This window comes from Aspergillus vadensis (genome assembly GCF_003184925.1).
Source record: "Aspergillus vadensis CBS 113365 unplaced genomic scaffold BO88scaffold_9, whole genome shotgun sequence".
NCBI lineage: Eukaryota > Fungi > Ascomycota > Eurotiomycetes > Eurotiales > Aspergillaceae > Aspergillus > Aspergillus vadensis.
The window spans coordinates 335,523-347,826 of NW_020292047.1; the positions used below are offsets into that span (position 1 = coordinate 335,523).

At 47.4% G+C, this 12,304-nt stretch overlaps 6 protein-coding genes across 6 annotated transcripts; 2 read left to right on the forward strand and 4 right to left on the reverse strand.

The window, feature by feature from the left end:
* Positions 1–82: 82 nt before the first annotated feature.
* Positions 83–444, reverse strand: BO88DRAFT_339003 (uncharacterized protein; the record flags this gene model as incomplete). Its single annotated transcript, XM_025703009.1, has 3 exons — positions 83–128; positions 186–291; positions 345–444. The coding sequence occupies 3 exons, from the start codon at positions 442–444 to the stop codon at positions 83–85; spliced, it is 252 nt and encodes an 83-aa protein (XP_025563669.1).
* Positions 445–919: 475 nt separating this feature from the next.
* Positions 920–2,142, reverse strand: BO88DRAFT_269934 (haloacid dehalogenase-like hydrolase). Its single transcript, XM_025702345.1, has one exon. The coding sequence runs from the start codon at positions 2,008–2,010 to the stop codon at positions 1,114–1,116; it is 897 nt and encodes a 298-aa protein (XP_025563670.1). The 5' UTR covers positions 2,011–2,142; the 3' UTR covers positions 920–1,113.
* A 271-nt stretch (positions 2,143–2,413) lies between these two features.
* On the reverse strand, positions 2,414–3,868 carry BO88DRAFT_434771 (putative MFS monocarboxylate transporter; the record flags this gene model as incomplete). Its single annotated transcript, XM_025709493.1, has 2 exons — positions 3,609–3,868; positions 2,414–3,534 (listed from the first exon to the last, which is right to left on the reverse strand). Exons 1-2 carry the CDS (start codon positions 3,808–3,810, stop codon positions 2,414–2,416), a joined length of 1,323 nt encoding a protein of 440 aa, XP_025563671.1. The 5' UTR covers positions 3,811–3,868.
* Positions 3,869–4,383: 515 nt separating this feature from the next.
* BO88DRAFT_424834 (putative alpha/beta hydrolase) lies at positions 4,384–5,581 on the forward strand (the record flags this gene model as incomplete). The annotated part of the gene is made up of 6 exons (XM_025708774.1): positions 4,384–4,586; positions 4,621–4,660; positions 4,732–4,856; positions 4,933–5,128; positions 5,201–5,516; positions 5,556–5,581. 6 exons carry the CDS (start codon positions 4,384–4,386, stop codon positions 5,579–5,581), a joined length of 906 nt encoding a protein of 301 aa, XP_025563672.1.
* Positions 5,582–6,004: 423 nt separating this feature from the next.
* BO88DRAFT_338570 (kinase-like protein) lies at positions 6,005–7,476 on the forward strand (the record flags this gene model as incomplete). Its single annotated transcript, XM_025702984.1, has 5 exons — positions 6,005–6,243; positions 6,295–6,623; positions 6,689–6,987; positions 7,058–7,223; positions 7,304–7,476. 5 exons carry the CDS (start codon positions 6,005–6,007, stop codon positions 7,474–7,476), a joined length of 1,206 nt encoding a protein of 401 aa, XP_025563673.1.
* A 1,601-nt stretch (positions 7,477–9,077) lies between these two features.
* BO88DRAFT_424836 (phosphotransferase family protein) lies at positions 9,078–10,875 on the reverse strand (the record flags this gene model as incomplete). The annotated part of the gene is made up of 5 exons (XM_025708775.1): positions 9,078–9,104; positions 9,314–9,590; positions 9,756–10,107; positions 10,213–10,615; positions 10,636–10,875. The coding sequence occupies 5 exons, from the start codon at positions 10,873–10,875 to the stop codon at positions 9,078–9,080; spliced, it is 1,299 nt and encodes a 432-aa protein (XP_025563674.1).
* Between the last annotated feature and the right edge of the window lie 1,429 nt (positions 10,876–12,304).

The following is a 12,304-nucleotide window of genomic DNA, read 5'->3' on the forward strand; positions in this document are numbered from 1 at the left end:
ACAAATGACAGTCATAAGCCTCATTACTCCATTTAACTACAATAGCCACCCTGCTCCATCACCCAACAGTATGATAATTGCATCACTCTTTTTGCTCGACATTGGTATCCGGGGACACTGATTTCCGTCTGCAAGATCCGTAAGCTTCACTTCATAATTGCATGTGTGTATAGTGGGACACCGACTTATTGAACTCCTCGATCATGCTCGCCATATTCCCCGCACCACTGGATCGTCGGTCTGGATGATCGTTTGCCGAACCCCCAAAGCTCCCTAACAGTGAGTTGATAGCTAACTGCTCATCAGCATCTATTTAATTAAGGGGGATAAGGGTATCAACATACCCATTTGATTCCGGTGGCGTTCCTCTTCCGCAATTTGCTGCTGCAGGGAGCTCCGGCGTCGATCGTGCTTGAGGTGGCCGTACTTCTGAACGAGATCCATATTGATATGTTTGTGTAGTAACTCTCTAGTGATAATTTAGTGATAATTAGGTGAAGAAAGAAGCTAGATTCTGCAGCAATCTGGTGGATAATATCGGGGTTTATAAATGCAGCTGAATCTCCCCCTTTCGACGTCATTACATCATGGGTTCCCCTTGCACCATCATATGATTGCACAAATAATGTGCTCTCCCTCGAGAGAGGGACTAACAGGGACCTATAGATTTGTAAGATAGACCAGCAGATCGCCAAGGGATGCGTCATAGTTAATTGTGTCGCCATCCAGGCATCGACCTATAAAAGACCATATGTTCGGATCTGGGCATTGCTTGGCGTCACCGGCTGTACCAGGCAACCAACTGGCAACTGGTCAGTGCGATTGCCGACGCTGCACGGATGGCCACCTGCAGGTCAAGTTTGAGGTCAATGCTTTTCTGTGACATTTGGCGATCATTCGGAGTGCTGTGGTCAAAAGTACTTGGCAGGGGAGGTGTCTTGTGTTTGTAGTATTGTGATAGTATTAAGCAGCCGTTGTATTCGGGTGGGCATACTTCGCCGGGTCACTCGTCTAGTATAGTAGTGCATCACACAACTGTGTCTCAAGTCACACTGTCTCCAAGTCATTATACACCAATCAAGCCATCTTACTGTACATCTGAACAGCCACAATCTATTTCATCCCCTCCAAGATCGGAATCAAATCCACCAACGACCGAATTACCACCCCCTCCTTCCCCCCACCTTCATCTCGGGGAACATAAACTCCCTTCCACCCCGCATCAACAGCAGCACGATAATCCTTGTCATAGTCGTCGCCCACATGAACACGCACCCAATCACCATCCTCCTCACCAGCCCCTACCAGCCTCCTCGCCTGCCGCTCAGCCACGTCAAAGATCACCGGACTAGGCTTCTCCTCTCCAGCCTGATAACTCGTGATCACGAGATCAATATCATCAACCTTCTCTCCATACTCACCAGTCGAAATACTAGAAGGATCCTCAAATCCCGGTAATTTCAAACTCTCGATTTCCTGATCCGCTCTGCCCTTCCCTACACTCAGCCCCAATGACTGGAGCACAGCAGGCACCCTGTCATCTGAGTTGGAGAGGACTCCCACCACTATCCTCTCGAAAACACCCAGTTTCTGACCAGTGGTTTTGATTTGCCTGAGGCGTTGAAATAACTCGCCCGCGTCGTTGTAGAGCGCGTAGCCTTGTGAACTCGCGAAGCGATCCAATAAACCCTGGATTAGCTCATCTGGTAATTTGGTAGAATTATCTGCCAAGACCTGTTGGAACGTGGTGCGTATAAGCTCCTCCCACCACTGCCTTGGTCCGCCGTATTGGCCGCGGATGGCATCTGCCCGGCCATAGTTCGGCCGGCGGCGGGATTGCGCTTTATAAGCGGATTTGAAGGCTGGTTGAAGGATGGATGGTGTGAGCTCAGGGGATTGTTGAAGTTTGAAGGAGTTAAAGGCGGAAATGTATTGTTCGGGAACGGGTTGGCGCGGATGAAAGATTGTGTTGAATGCGTCTATGGTTAAGAGGAGGGTGCGGGGGCGCATAGTTGGTTCCTGGAAAAGTCGGGAGACTGTTTGGGTTGTGATGTTCTGTGGGATTTCTTATTTTATATGACTGTGAGTTATGCAGGGTGCGACAATATAATGTGTATATGATTGATATCGATTAGTTGTTAGTTAATTCAATCTGTAAAAAACAAAGATGATCGGCCTGAGCAGGAAGGAGCTGTATCGGTGTTTGATAACATCCTGTTATCGAGTCGGTCATGTGACTTCTAACTATAAGAGTAGGGATGTTCTTCATCAGAGGGCCGAAAGAGCAGGAGAAAACGATGATTCATTTATATTTACTATCATAACTCTTGAAATACTTAGACTATGACTCTTCCACGAACTAAGCACTTTGGCAGACAAGGTCATAAAAATACTCCCATCCTTCTTGGAGGAATTATACTTTAACCTTCCATCTCCACTTCCAGTCCAGCAGAGCCCATCGAGACAATATCAGACCAACAAGCCCGACCAAGAGCACGGCCGAGTAAAACCCGATAAGGATCTGAGGTGTGGTCGATTGCAACAAGTCACCTCCGACGGGAACAGTCAATAAAACCCCGAACGAAGCCACGGAGTATAGGGTACCGTAAAACCGACCATACTCTTCAGTCCTGCAGAGCTGGCCAGCACATACAGGAGCAAGGGAGATCCAACCCCCAGATCCGAATCCGAAAATAGCCACCACGGTGTATAGGGTCTTCACATCGTGAGAGCCAACAGGCAGCCAGACCGTTGCCATCATGATAAACGTGAGTAGGACTAGGCAGAGCAGGATGTTGAAACGGCCGATCTTGTCGGCCGCAAATCCGGGAAGGACTCTTCCTACTAAGCCAAAGCAGTTCAGGACTGTGAGCGAGTAAAATTGCACGTCTGTCGGGAAGCCAGCAAAGCGGACGTATGTCGGCAATAGTGCTGCGCAGCCGAAGATGATGAATTCGAAGGAGAAAACTGCCACAGTCAAGAAACAAAGCCGAGGAGATCGAAAGGCCCGGAAGTCGATTGTCGCTTTGCTGTTGCTGCTAGCTGGTAGGCGGCCTTTGACCAGGATGATTGCTGCTGCATAGCATCCCAGAGCTATAAAGGCGATAACGCGGATAGACCACGTCCAACCGTATCTTGAGAACAGGGTCCGTAGGATTACTGGAATGGTAGCACCTCCAGCTGATGATCCGCCCATGCAAATGCCTGATGCTAGGCCGCGTCGTCGGTGGAACCAGTGGCTCAGGACTGAGATTGAGACAGTCGAGACAATGGCCGAAGCAACCCCTCCTAGTATGGAAAGGCACAGGATGAAGTGCCAGTATTTTGTACACTCAGCTAGTAGCATATAGGAGGTGAAGCTGGCTGCAGATCCGCATGTTAATAAGGCTCGAGGACCGTATCGATCGAACAGTGGTCCGACCTGGACTCCAAGAAATAGAGTCAGAAACACGAAAATTGCGGTGATCCAGCCAACATCTCGGATGCTGTATTCGGCAAGCTGGTGCTCGCTAATGTAGTCCTGGACAGTGCCAACTGGGTAATCAAGTCAGCTGTTCGTAGTTATTTGGGTTTTCATGTAAAATGCGGTCATGGAAAGGTTAACGTACCTGCTGCTTCAAATCCAAATGACGGAAACATCAGCAAAAAGGATCCCAAGAGGCACATCCATGCCTCTCGACCCCCTTCGGGGAAGGCCTGGCTGACTCCGGGCCCATCTGCCGGTTGCTCGGTGTCATAGATGCCAGTATGAGATCTTAGTTCAAGCTCTTCGGGAAGCACGGAAGAGTCCTGCCGGGCCGACCGACGCATATTGCATATAAAGTATAAGAGTGATATTGAAACGATGTAAATGCTGCATTCCTCTACACTTGGAGGGCGCTCAGGCTTGAGCCCTTCATTATAAGAGTTGCTTGCGTGTGGGTCTCAAACGAAGGGGGTCGTCACCGGAAGGGCGTGGAGTACATAACTCGGTTCCGATAATGAAGTGACCCATATTAAAAGCCCACACCAGTGCCGACATAAACAGGTCTTGCCCTGCTATGAAAACCAGAAGAACAAGGGTGATATTATGTAGCACAGCAATAATATACAACTTGCTTGTCCTGATTACAAACAGTGACGAGACGGAGGGCCCGAGAGTCTTCGGATTTTGCTGCCGAAACAATAGCGTTACCAGAAGCAGCGTAATATTACATATATGTATGAGGGATCGGCGCGTCAATTTCCCTGAACACCCTTGCAAATCTCTCCCGGAATAACGAGACAGTAATTGACTCGTTGACTAACTATTCCTAGCCATAGATTCGTTGACTACATTCTGTTATCAATGCAAGCGACACTCCTTACTTTCTATGTTAACCAGTCAAGACCATCTTCCCCTCAATGTTGCACTCAAGACATCTCTGCCGGCATTTACATACCGCGGCACGACGAATTCCATTAGCTTATGAACTCCATCAACCACCTACCAGTAACACTTCAACAAGCCATAATGCTACCCCGACCAGTCCAATTCTCTTCCTGCATGGGTTTCTAGGCTCGAAACGTGAAAACAGACATGTTAGCAGGGAAGTATTTCTGCTTTTGTTCTGTCTATATTCGCCCTAACAGTCTCAACAGACTACTCGCTAAAGATCTCTCGCGGCCTGTATATGCTCTGGTATGTACTTTCCTTAGCTGAGTGACGCGAATAGCGATGTATTTCAAGTGGCAACCTGACCCACTAGCCAGGATATGCGGAATCACGGCGAATCCGGTCATCACCCAAAACACGACTATATGGAGATGGCACTGGATGTAAAATACTTCATTGAAAGACACCAGCTTCGATCGCCGACTGTTATTGGGCATTCCATGTATGCATCGACTGTACTCAATCAGCGCTCACTGTTCCGTATAAGATAGTATTAGGTCTAACACGTGGGTTCTCAGGGGCGCCAAAACAGCATTAACCCTATCTCTAGAATCTCCGACCCTAGTTAAGGACGTAGTGGCCATCGACAATTGCCCAATTCGCTTGCCATTGGAGTCAGACTTTGCTCGGTATCTGGAAGGATTGGCGAGATTGGGAGACGAACAGATCACGGACTATTCGCAAGCTGATAGGATCTTGACTCAATATGAAAAGGTAAGATGCCGTGCTTTGTGACGGTAATGGCTCTGCAGCTTTCGACGATAGGGCTAAAAGAGGAATATACAGTCTCCTGCTATACGGGCTTGGCTTATTAGCAATCTTCACAAGAAGTCAGATACACCTTTTCTCCAACTACGTGTGCCCATCGAAACTTTGAGCACAGCCATAAGACCTCTTGGCGAATTTCCTTATCATGTAGATGAGGAGAGTGAAGCCATTAGGCAATTTAATGGTCGCGTGCTCTTTCTGAGAGCTCTTCAGAGCAAATTCATCCCTGACTCAGCACTGCCGCTGATAAAAGCATTCTTTCCGTCATCTGAGATCGTGGATTTCGATTGCGGCCATTGGATTGTTCAGGAGAAGCCCGAGGAGTTCCGTAAAAGTGAGTTGCATACCCTTCGCTTTGTATATTGTTGGGTAGAACTGACATATTTACTCGGGCTATAGTTGTTGGTAGATTTCTCTTGGCGCGGGGTAATTAGCTTGGTCCATCTCCTATTTGTATAGAGGTGCTTCTTTCCGGTTGTTGTCATTCATACGAACATCCCTTCATGCTATTACGGGAATAAATCCTTAGAACCATTACCTCGCACCTTTTATACTAGGTTAAATGGACGAACGAGCTGTGTTTCTCACCTGCAGCATTATGCACCAGCATTCACTTGCTCACCTACAGAAATAGGATCCTTTTGCTAAGTAGCCATGTTTCCATCAATGTTGGCTTTTAGGAGAAATTCCGCAGCTTGCTTTCTTTTCCACCGTATCGTATACCGCGCACAGTCTCCGACACTGTTTGTATCTGCCACTGGATCAAGAGTGTCTCTCTGGAGAGCGATGTCATCATCACCATCTTCAATGAAGTCCTCCTCGATGGATTCTATTCTCCCATCGACAACGTCAAAGATCTTGCAGAATGCACAAAAGTTTCCAATTAGTGGCTTTGACATTATCCAGTCTGATCAAAAGGTGGAAGAGGAAGAGTTACCTGACTACAAAGCACACCGATTCTATCCCGTTCGACTGGGTGAAATATTCCAGAACCGCTATCAAACAGTGGCAAAACTGGGCTTTGGCTCCTCATCAACTATATGGCTGTCCCGCGATTTGATGTATGTTCGAAAGACTCTAATGTTTTTTTACCATTAAACTGACTTGCATAGAAACGGCCAATATGTCGCATTGAAAGTCTATGTGCATACTTCTTCGGTTCACCGCGAACTCCCATTCTATGATCACGCGAAGCAACAGCTACAAACAAGCTCACACCAGGGACGATACAACATTCGCAAGTTATTAGATTCCTTCACTGTTTCCGGTCCAGATGGGACACATACAGTCCTTATCTTCGAGGCCGCGCAGATGAGTCTGCGTGACATGAAGGTAGTGTTCCGACCGGGTGGATTTGATGAGAATCTGGTGAAAGGTGCCATTACCGAGCTTCTACAGGCGGTGGACTTTCTCCATATGCAAGGACAGGTTGTTCACACTGGTAAATTCTTCTTTCCTTCGAGCAAGCAAGCTTTTAAAAGAGTGAACTAAATAACCCCATGATAGATATACATCCTGGAAATCTGCTCCTTGGAGCCTATGATAACCAGTCGCTGAGTGCACTGGAACACGAAGAACTTGTTTCACCAGTACCTCGCAAGCCGGTCTCTCCCACTCGGACTATCTATCTATCACGCCTGATGCGTCCTCAAGTAGGTCCAATGCTGTTGTCTGACTTTGGTGAGACACGGATTGGCCCAGGGCCCCACGGCGGTGATATCATGCCGCTGGAGTATCGGGCACCTGAGACATTGCTCTATATAGGTTGGAGTTACCCTGTCGATATCTGGAGTGTAGGTCTTACGGTAGGTCACAGTTCCTCCTAGCCAGCATGGCACTTTGTGACAGCTTTGTGATAACTGAAATGGACTGCAGGCCTGGGATCTTCTGGAGCCGAGAAATCTTTTCACAGCACGAGATGAAGATGGTGATTTGTATGATGCTGCACATCTAGCACAAATTATTGCTGCACTAGGACCGCCTCCCCTCGAATTTCTAAGAAGGAACCAGAAACGGAGAGGCGACTTTTGGGATTCCGATGGTAAGCAGTATCTACCAGCTGACATTGCAATGTACCGGTCATTCTGTCCCTTTTGCTCCCTACTAATGCCTGCTATATAGGAAAGTGGCTGGGCCTTGCGCCTATACCGCATGACCGGACAATGGAACGGTTAGAATCTCGACTCAGTGATAAGTCTGGCTTTCTACGGTTCATGCGAAAGACTCTTACTTGGCTGCCCGAGGAAAGAGCGACAGCCAAGGAGCTTTTACAGGATCCTTGGTTGAGAGGCTGAGCTAGCTGACAACTACGACTATACTTTTGTTCTACATAGCTGATGACTGAGTGGACTTTGCGATGAACTTCAATTCAAAGTATTGTTGTGTGACAAGACGGAGTCTAATGCGGTGTTCCTTTCACCATTATAAGAGATGCTCCACATTACACATGTTTTCAATACCTTGTAGCCATACCAGTAGAGACAGCCAACTAGTATAATGGTATGGAACTGAGAATTGTGCATTTGTATCAACCTAACAGTGCATGCCTCCTGACATCCGTAGTCCTCAATTCTAACATGAGAACTTCCGTATCTCTAGTAGTCTTCCTAGTAACAGCAATATTAGCCCTTGGTTCACCGTCCCTTTTCTGCCATAATCGTACTTTGGGTGGGCTATATCTAATATCAGGGATTCCAAAAAGCTAAGCTGACCTAACCAGGTGCCCATTGTATTCAACGTTAAGTGGCTAGAGCGGCCCCTCTGGTGAGAAATTAGCGTGGCCCTGGATCGGCGGAAGGTGGAGAGGCCTCCACCGTCCAAAACCCATATATAGGAGTCGCCCGACTCTACTTTGTACCAGAGAGTCTCTTGTTCCTCCTACACAACTTCATCCTCCTCGTCGAGGAACAATCATTCATTCTCTTTCACTCTCTCGACCACCTCTAGTGTCTACTAGTAAGTTGGGTATCATCATCGAGGTCAATAGCACCCCTCCCTGTGCAGCAGATTAACTCAGAACAAATTCAATTTAATAACATCTCACAGCAGGACAGACAACGCGCATCACTGACGCGGCATTGTTTATAGTTGAAAACATGACGCTAGAAAATCAAGACAATTCCAGACCTCGCTCGCGACCGGTCAGCAGAACCAGACGGTTTTTCGAGACAATGGCCATTACATCAGTGACCTCCATAATCGTCGGTACTTTAGAAGATATCTTTCTTGCGCCGGTGGATCCTCGTTCATGGCTTCATTTGATATTATATATCTCTTGTTACACGATGTTTTCTTTCCTGTACGAGAAGGTTAGGCCTATGTAGATACCTATAGATATTTATTTGAAGTGACAGAGTGTCTCCAGTACTCATTAACGACACGGTCAATCGCCTGCACATGAAGCACATGGGTCATGGAGTTATACCCATGTGTTTAAGGCTTCCGATGAGGGGCTTCGAATTCCTGATTCTCGTTTACCCCAGACGTTAAACATTGGTCTGGAGGAGCTGGTCAGATTGGGCTGACCCAACGTGATGTCTCGGATGCCTGGCCCCGATGTTACATTTGAATTGATCTGCGTTCTAGGGCGACGCTAATACCAACACCATCTCCACATGTCAAACCTCCATTCCTTCGTTCATTGGACTGTTGATTCACCGGTGCATCCCGAAATCCTTGATGTAAGAAAACATCGCGCATTTGTGTGCGGTTTGGTGTCCCGTCAGAAGCATCACCCTGATTCGTGAATCCTGTATCATATCATCTGCAGATACTCTCCGACATCCCTAGCCACGATGAAAATATCTCATGAAACCAAATCTGCATACGCTATTCATTCGTTTCTTCTGCTAATATGGTAGCAAAGAGATGTCTATGTGCTCTTTAACCGAGGTACTCAACTAATGGGTTTGGCTTTCCGGACCTGCATAGTGCTTCTCCGGAGTATGGTTTCCGGCATTTCCATTAAGGCACCGGTGTTACGGTCGAAACAGGGTATGTCTTCCTAGGATACAGTTTGCCGCTGAAGACATTGACGAACCCACTGATGATCGTTTCATCCAATCCCTATGACCATCCTCAATTTCGTAATCTGCACGCCAAGCTAACTAACTACGGCATGTGGTATAGTACCTTGTCCCTCGATACTTCATCGTTTAACACAGATGATGAAGAGCTGCGAGATTCTATTATTGCCGCTGCAGTGAGAATGAATTCTTCCTTGGTCATTCTCCCGCTGTCCATGAGAGCTTTGTTCTCCTCGACCTTCACCAAGTCTTCATCATACTTATCTACTTCTCCCACCTTTTGCAATGCGAATGCCTCCAGTTCTTCTGCACAGTCAAATTCCTTCTCTCGCTTTGCCCAGCCATCAGCCCCAAAATGCTGTCGAAGCCTCGTTAAAGGAAAACTGCGGTGGTCGTTGAAGCCGGAGGAAAGGAGTATGTGGAGCCACATGGCTCCAGTTTCTTGCGATCACCTGACGAGGCTAGAAAGCTCTTTCTCTTCGTGGCCTGGAGTTCTTGCCTCTTCTTCCTCTAAGCTCTGTGTGAACTTATCTATATACTCGAAGTACCTTGCAGCGATCTCGGGTGGCTCTTCGCCATTGTAGTCCCAGGCGCTATTTACTGGTCTATCCTGGAGAAGCCACCAGGGTGCTGAGCCAAACAGCTGCGCGGGTCCTATATAGGACCACTCAAGGTATATTACTCCAACAATAGTGAGATCATCCTTACTGCGGACAATCAGATTGGCAAGACCGAGTTCGTCACATATCAACTTGAATTTGCCATGGTCATATCTCGGATGGATCAAGTCTGGTACTAAGGATCTCAGTGCCTTGAAGGCTACATACTTGTTCTGGGCATCGTATTCGCCACAGACTGAATTCGGATGGTGAACAAGCTGTTCCCAGTCCTGACCGATAACTTACTGAAAATATTCTGTCGTTGTGGCAAACCCCTTGGTTCGGTCACCTGGGAGCCATAGATTAGTCGAACTAGCATGAACTCACTGGATGAATGTGTATGTACCGAAAGTGTTCACTCCTCCATTCTGTAGGATATTGTGTGCCTTGAATGTTAGCGGCCGTGACAGTGAATTAGAGCAATGGGCTCCAGTCAGTGCCGGCGGAGGCAGACTGCCCATTTGGTCTAAATCAATCTTGAAAAGCTGAAGCATGATCCCCGCCATCTGTCTATAGATAATTTCAACATCATGGTCGCTGATGTCCTCCCTCATAAGTCGGCTGGGGCGCTCGGCATTATGATCCCGCAGGAGATCAGTAAGACTTACACCGTTACTGAAATCCATTATTCTAAACGGACCGAGACAAAGTGGGTTGCTGGCAGCGGGACCCCACGCGCGGACTCTCGGGACGGGGATGGCAGTCCTATCGCGGATGAGGCCCAGGGCCGTCACCTCCATCGCTACTTTCTCATCGGTGTAGTCGTTACAGATTTTCCCGCGCAAGGGAAACGGACCACCCAAGCAGTATTATCACTGAAGGCCATTTTCAGGCCGGCATTAAATGCGCCATGGTGGATTGCACCCTCGAGGTTCCAAGGAAGTTTGTTGGGATGGAATGTAGACACCCACGGACAGAGACGGCACAATTTGTGGGTCTCGTTCACCTTATCGACCCAGGGCTGTCCCTGCACCTTATGAATAAGGTCGACAAGTGCATTCGTGTCCATTACATGGGTGTAGGCTTTGATGGAAGAGTGAGAGAAATGAGTATGGTGAGGAAGCCGGTCGAGAGGCGCGAAGTGGACAAAGTAAGGTAAAGGGGACTTTGGCCCGTTTCGAAGTCGGGCGGCACGGGGCTCTGTGCCTCAGGCGTCTCCGAGGCAGCTTCTCCATCCAACATATATCCTACCCATCGAAGTGCTACAATTACCGAAAACTCCACTCAATCTTCAAGATAACCAACTGAGAAAAGGCACTCTCGCTTCTTGAAATTGGCTTGGTAATAGATTCCAGAAGACCTAAATTGTAGTCGATTACTAAATACACCTACAACTGAATAGAGATAGAAGCACATAGCTTAATATAGCTTACTCCATAGTATGAGCAAAGTGATATTGCCGAGCGCTTCCCCGAGAGAATACTTAATCGGAAAGTAGAGAGAGTAACATTTGGACCGAAGCATTGCTGTATATGCAACTGCAGGCAGTTTCGAGCAGGACAGATCACAATTAAGGATGGACCACAGTTTACTTGCTTCCCCACAAAAGGTTGGCCATAACAGGCCCCGCAGGTGGAAGACAGGGTCCAAGCGTCAAGCACAACATAGTTAGGTGCACAATATGGCATTCGGTCATCTTCACCTGTTGTTATGCCCTGCCACTACAAGCATACGTGACCCTAGTGTTGAAGCTCAAGTACAGAGTACTTAGCATGAGGGATATAGCATGAAGATGGAATATTTCCATACTCAAGAGATGGGGGGTAAGCTAATTGACACCCATACTATAGGATTATTCCGAAGATAGTAGTAACAGTACTGCGTAGTAATGTCCTTCAAACCATGAAGCTCACTGGTTGTGGATAGTCTCATCATGTTTAGCCCGTCCTGGCTGTGTACTGGTGGCTTGTGTATATATTACCTCGAGCCTGAGGTTGAACAATGACTCGGAGTTAAGACTCGCAATTGAGATTGTACCTTGCCTTGCCGATGATCATTCACGCCCTCGGGCTATAGATATAACTTATGTCCGAGTGATGCTCAACTATGGATCCTTGAAGGCGAACAGCCCAAGCCACCTTCTAAACCCTTACCCGACCCAAGCTTCCCATAATCCACCGTTCGGTAATCCGAAGCTGGCTCACCTCAAAACTCTCGGCGTGGATTGCTTATTCCAGAGGATATATCCGACAAACCCGACCGGCAGAATAATACCCGACAGATACTCCGAGGAACGGAATGGAAGATTTCAGAATAAGATTTAGTTTAAGATACAATTATATGATGGTTTAAGGTCTTACATTCTCACTTCACCACCTTATATCTATAGAATAAAATACGGAGTAAATAATATTAGTGCTTATAAACGGTTTATCTTATTACAACTCTCCAGAGAACAGACAAGACGAGAGTCTAGTACTACGTAACTCCTCGCTTCT

Bases quoted from the DNA above. Each gene is read 5' to 3' on its own strand.
- BO88DRAFT_269934 (XM_025702345.1), bottom strand. From the start codon at position 2,010: ATGCGCCCCCGCACCCTCCTCTTAACCATAGACGCATTCAACACAATC.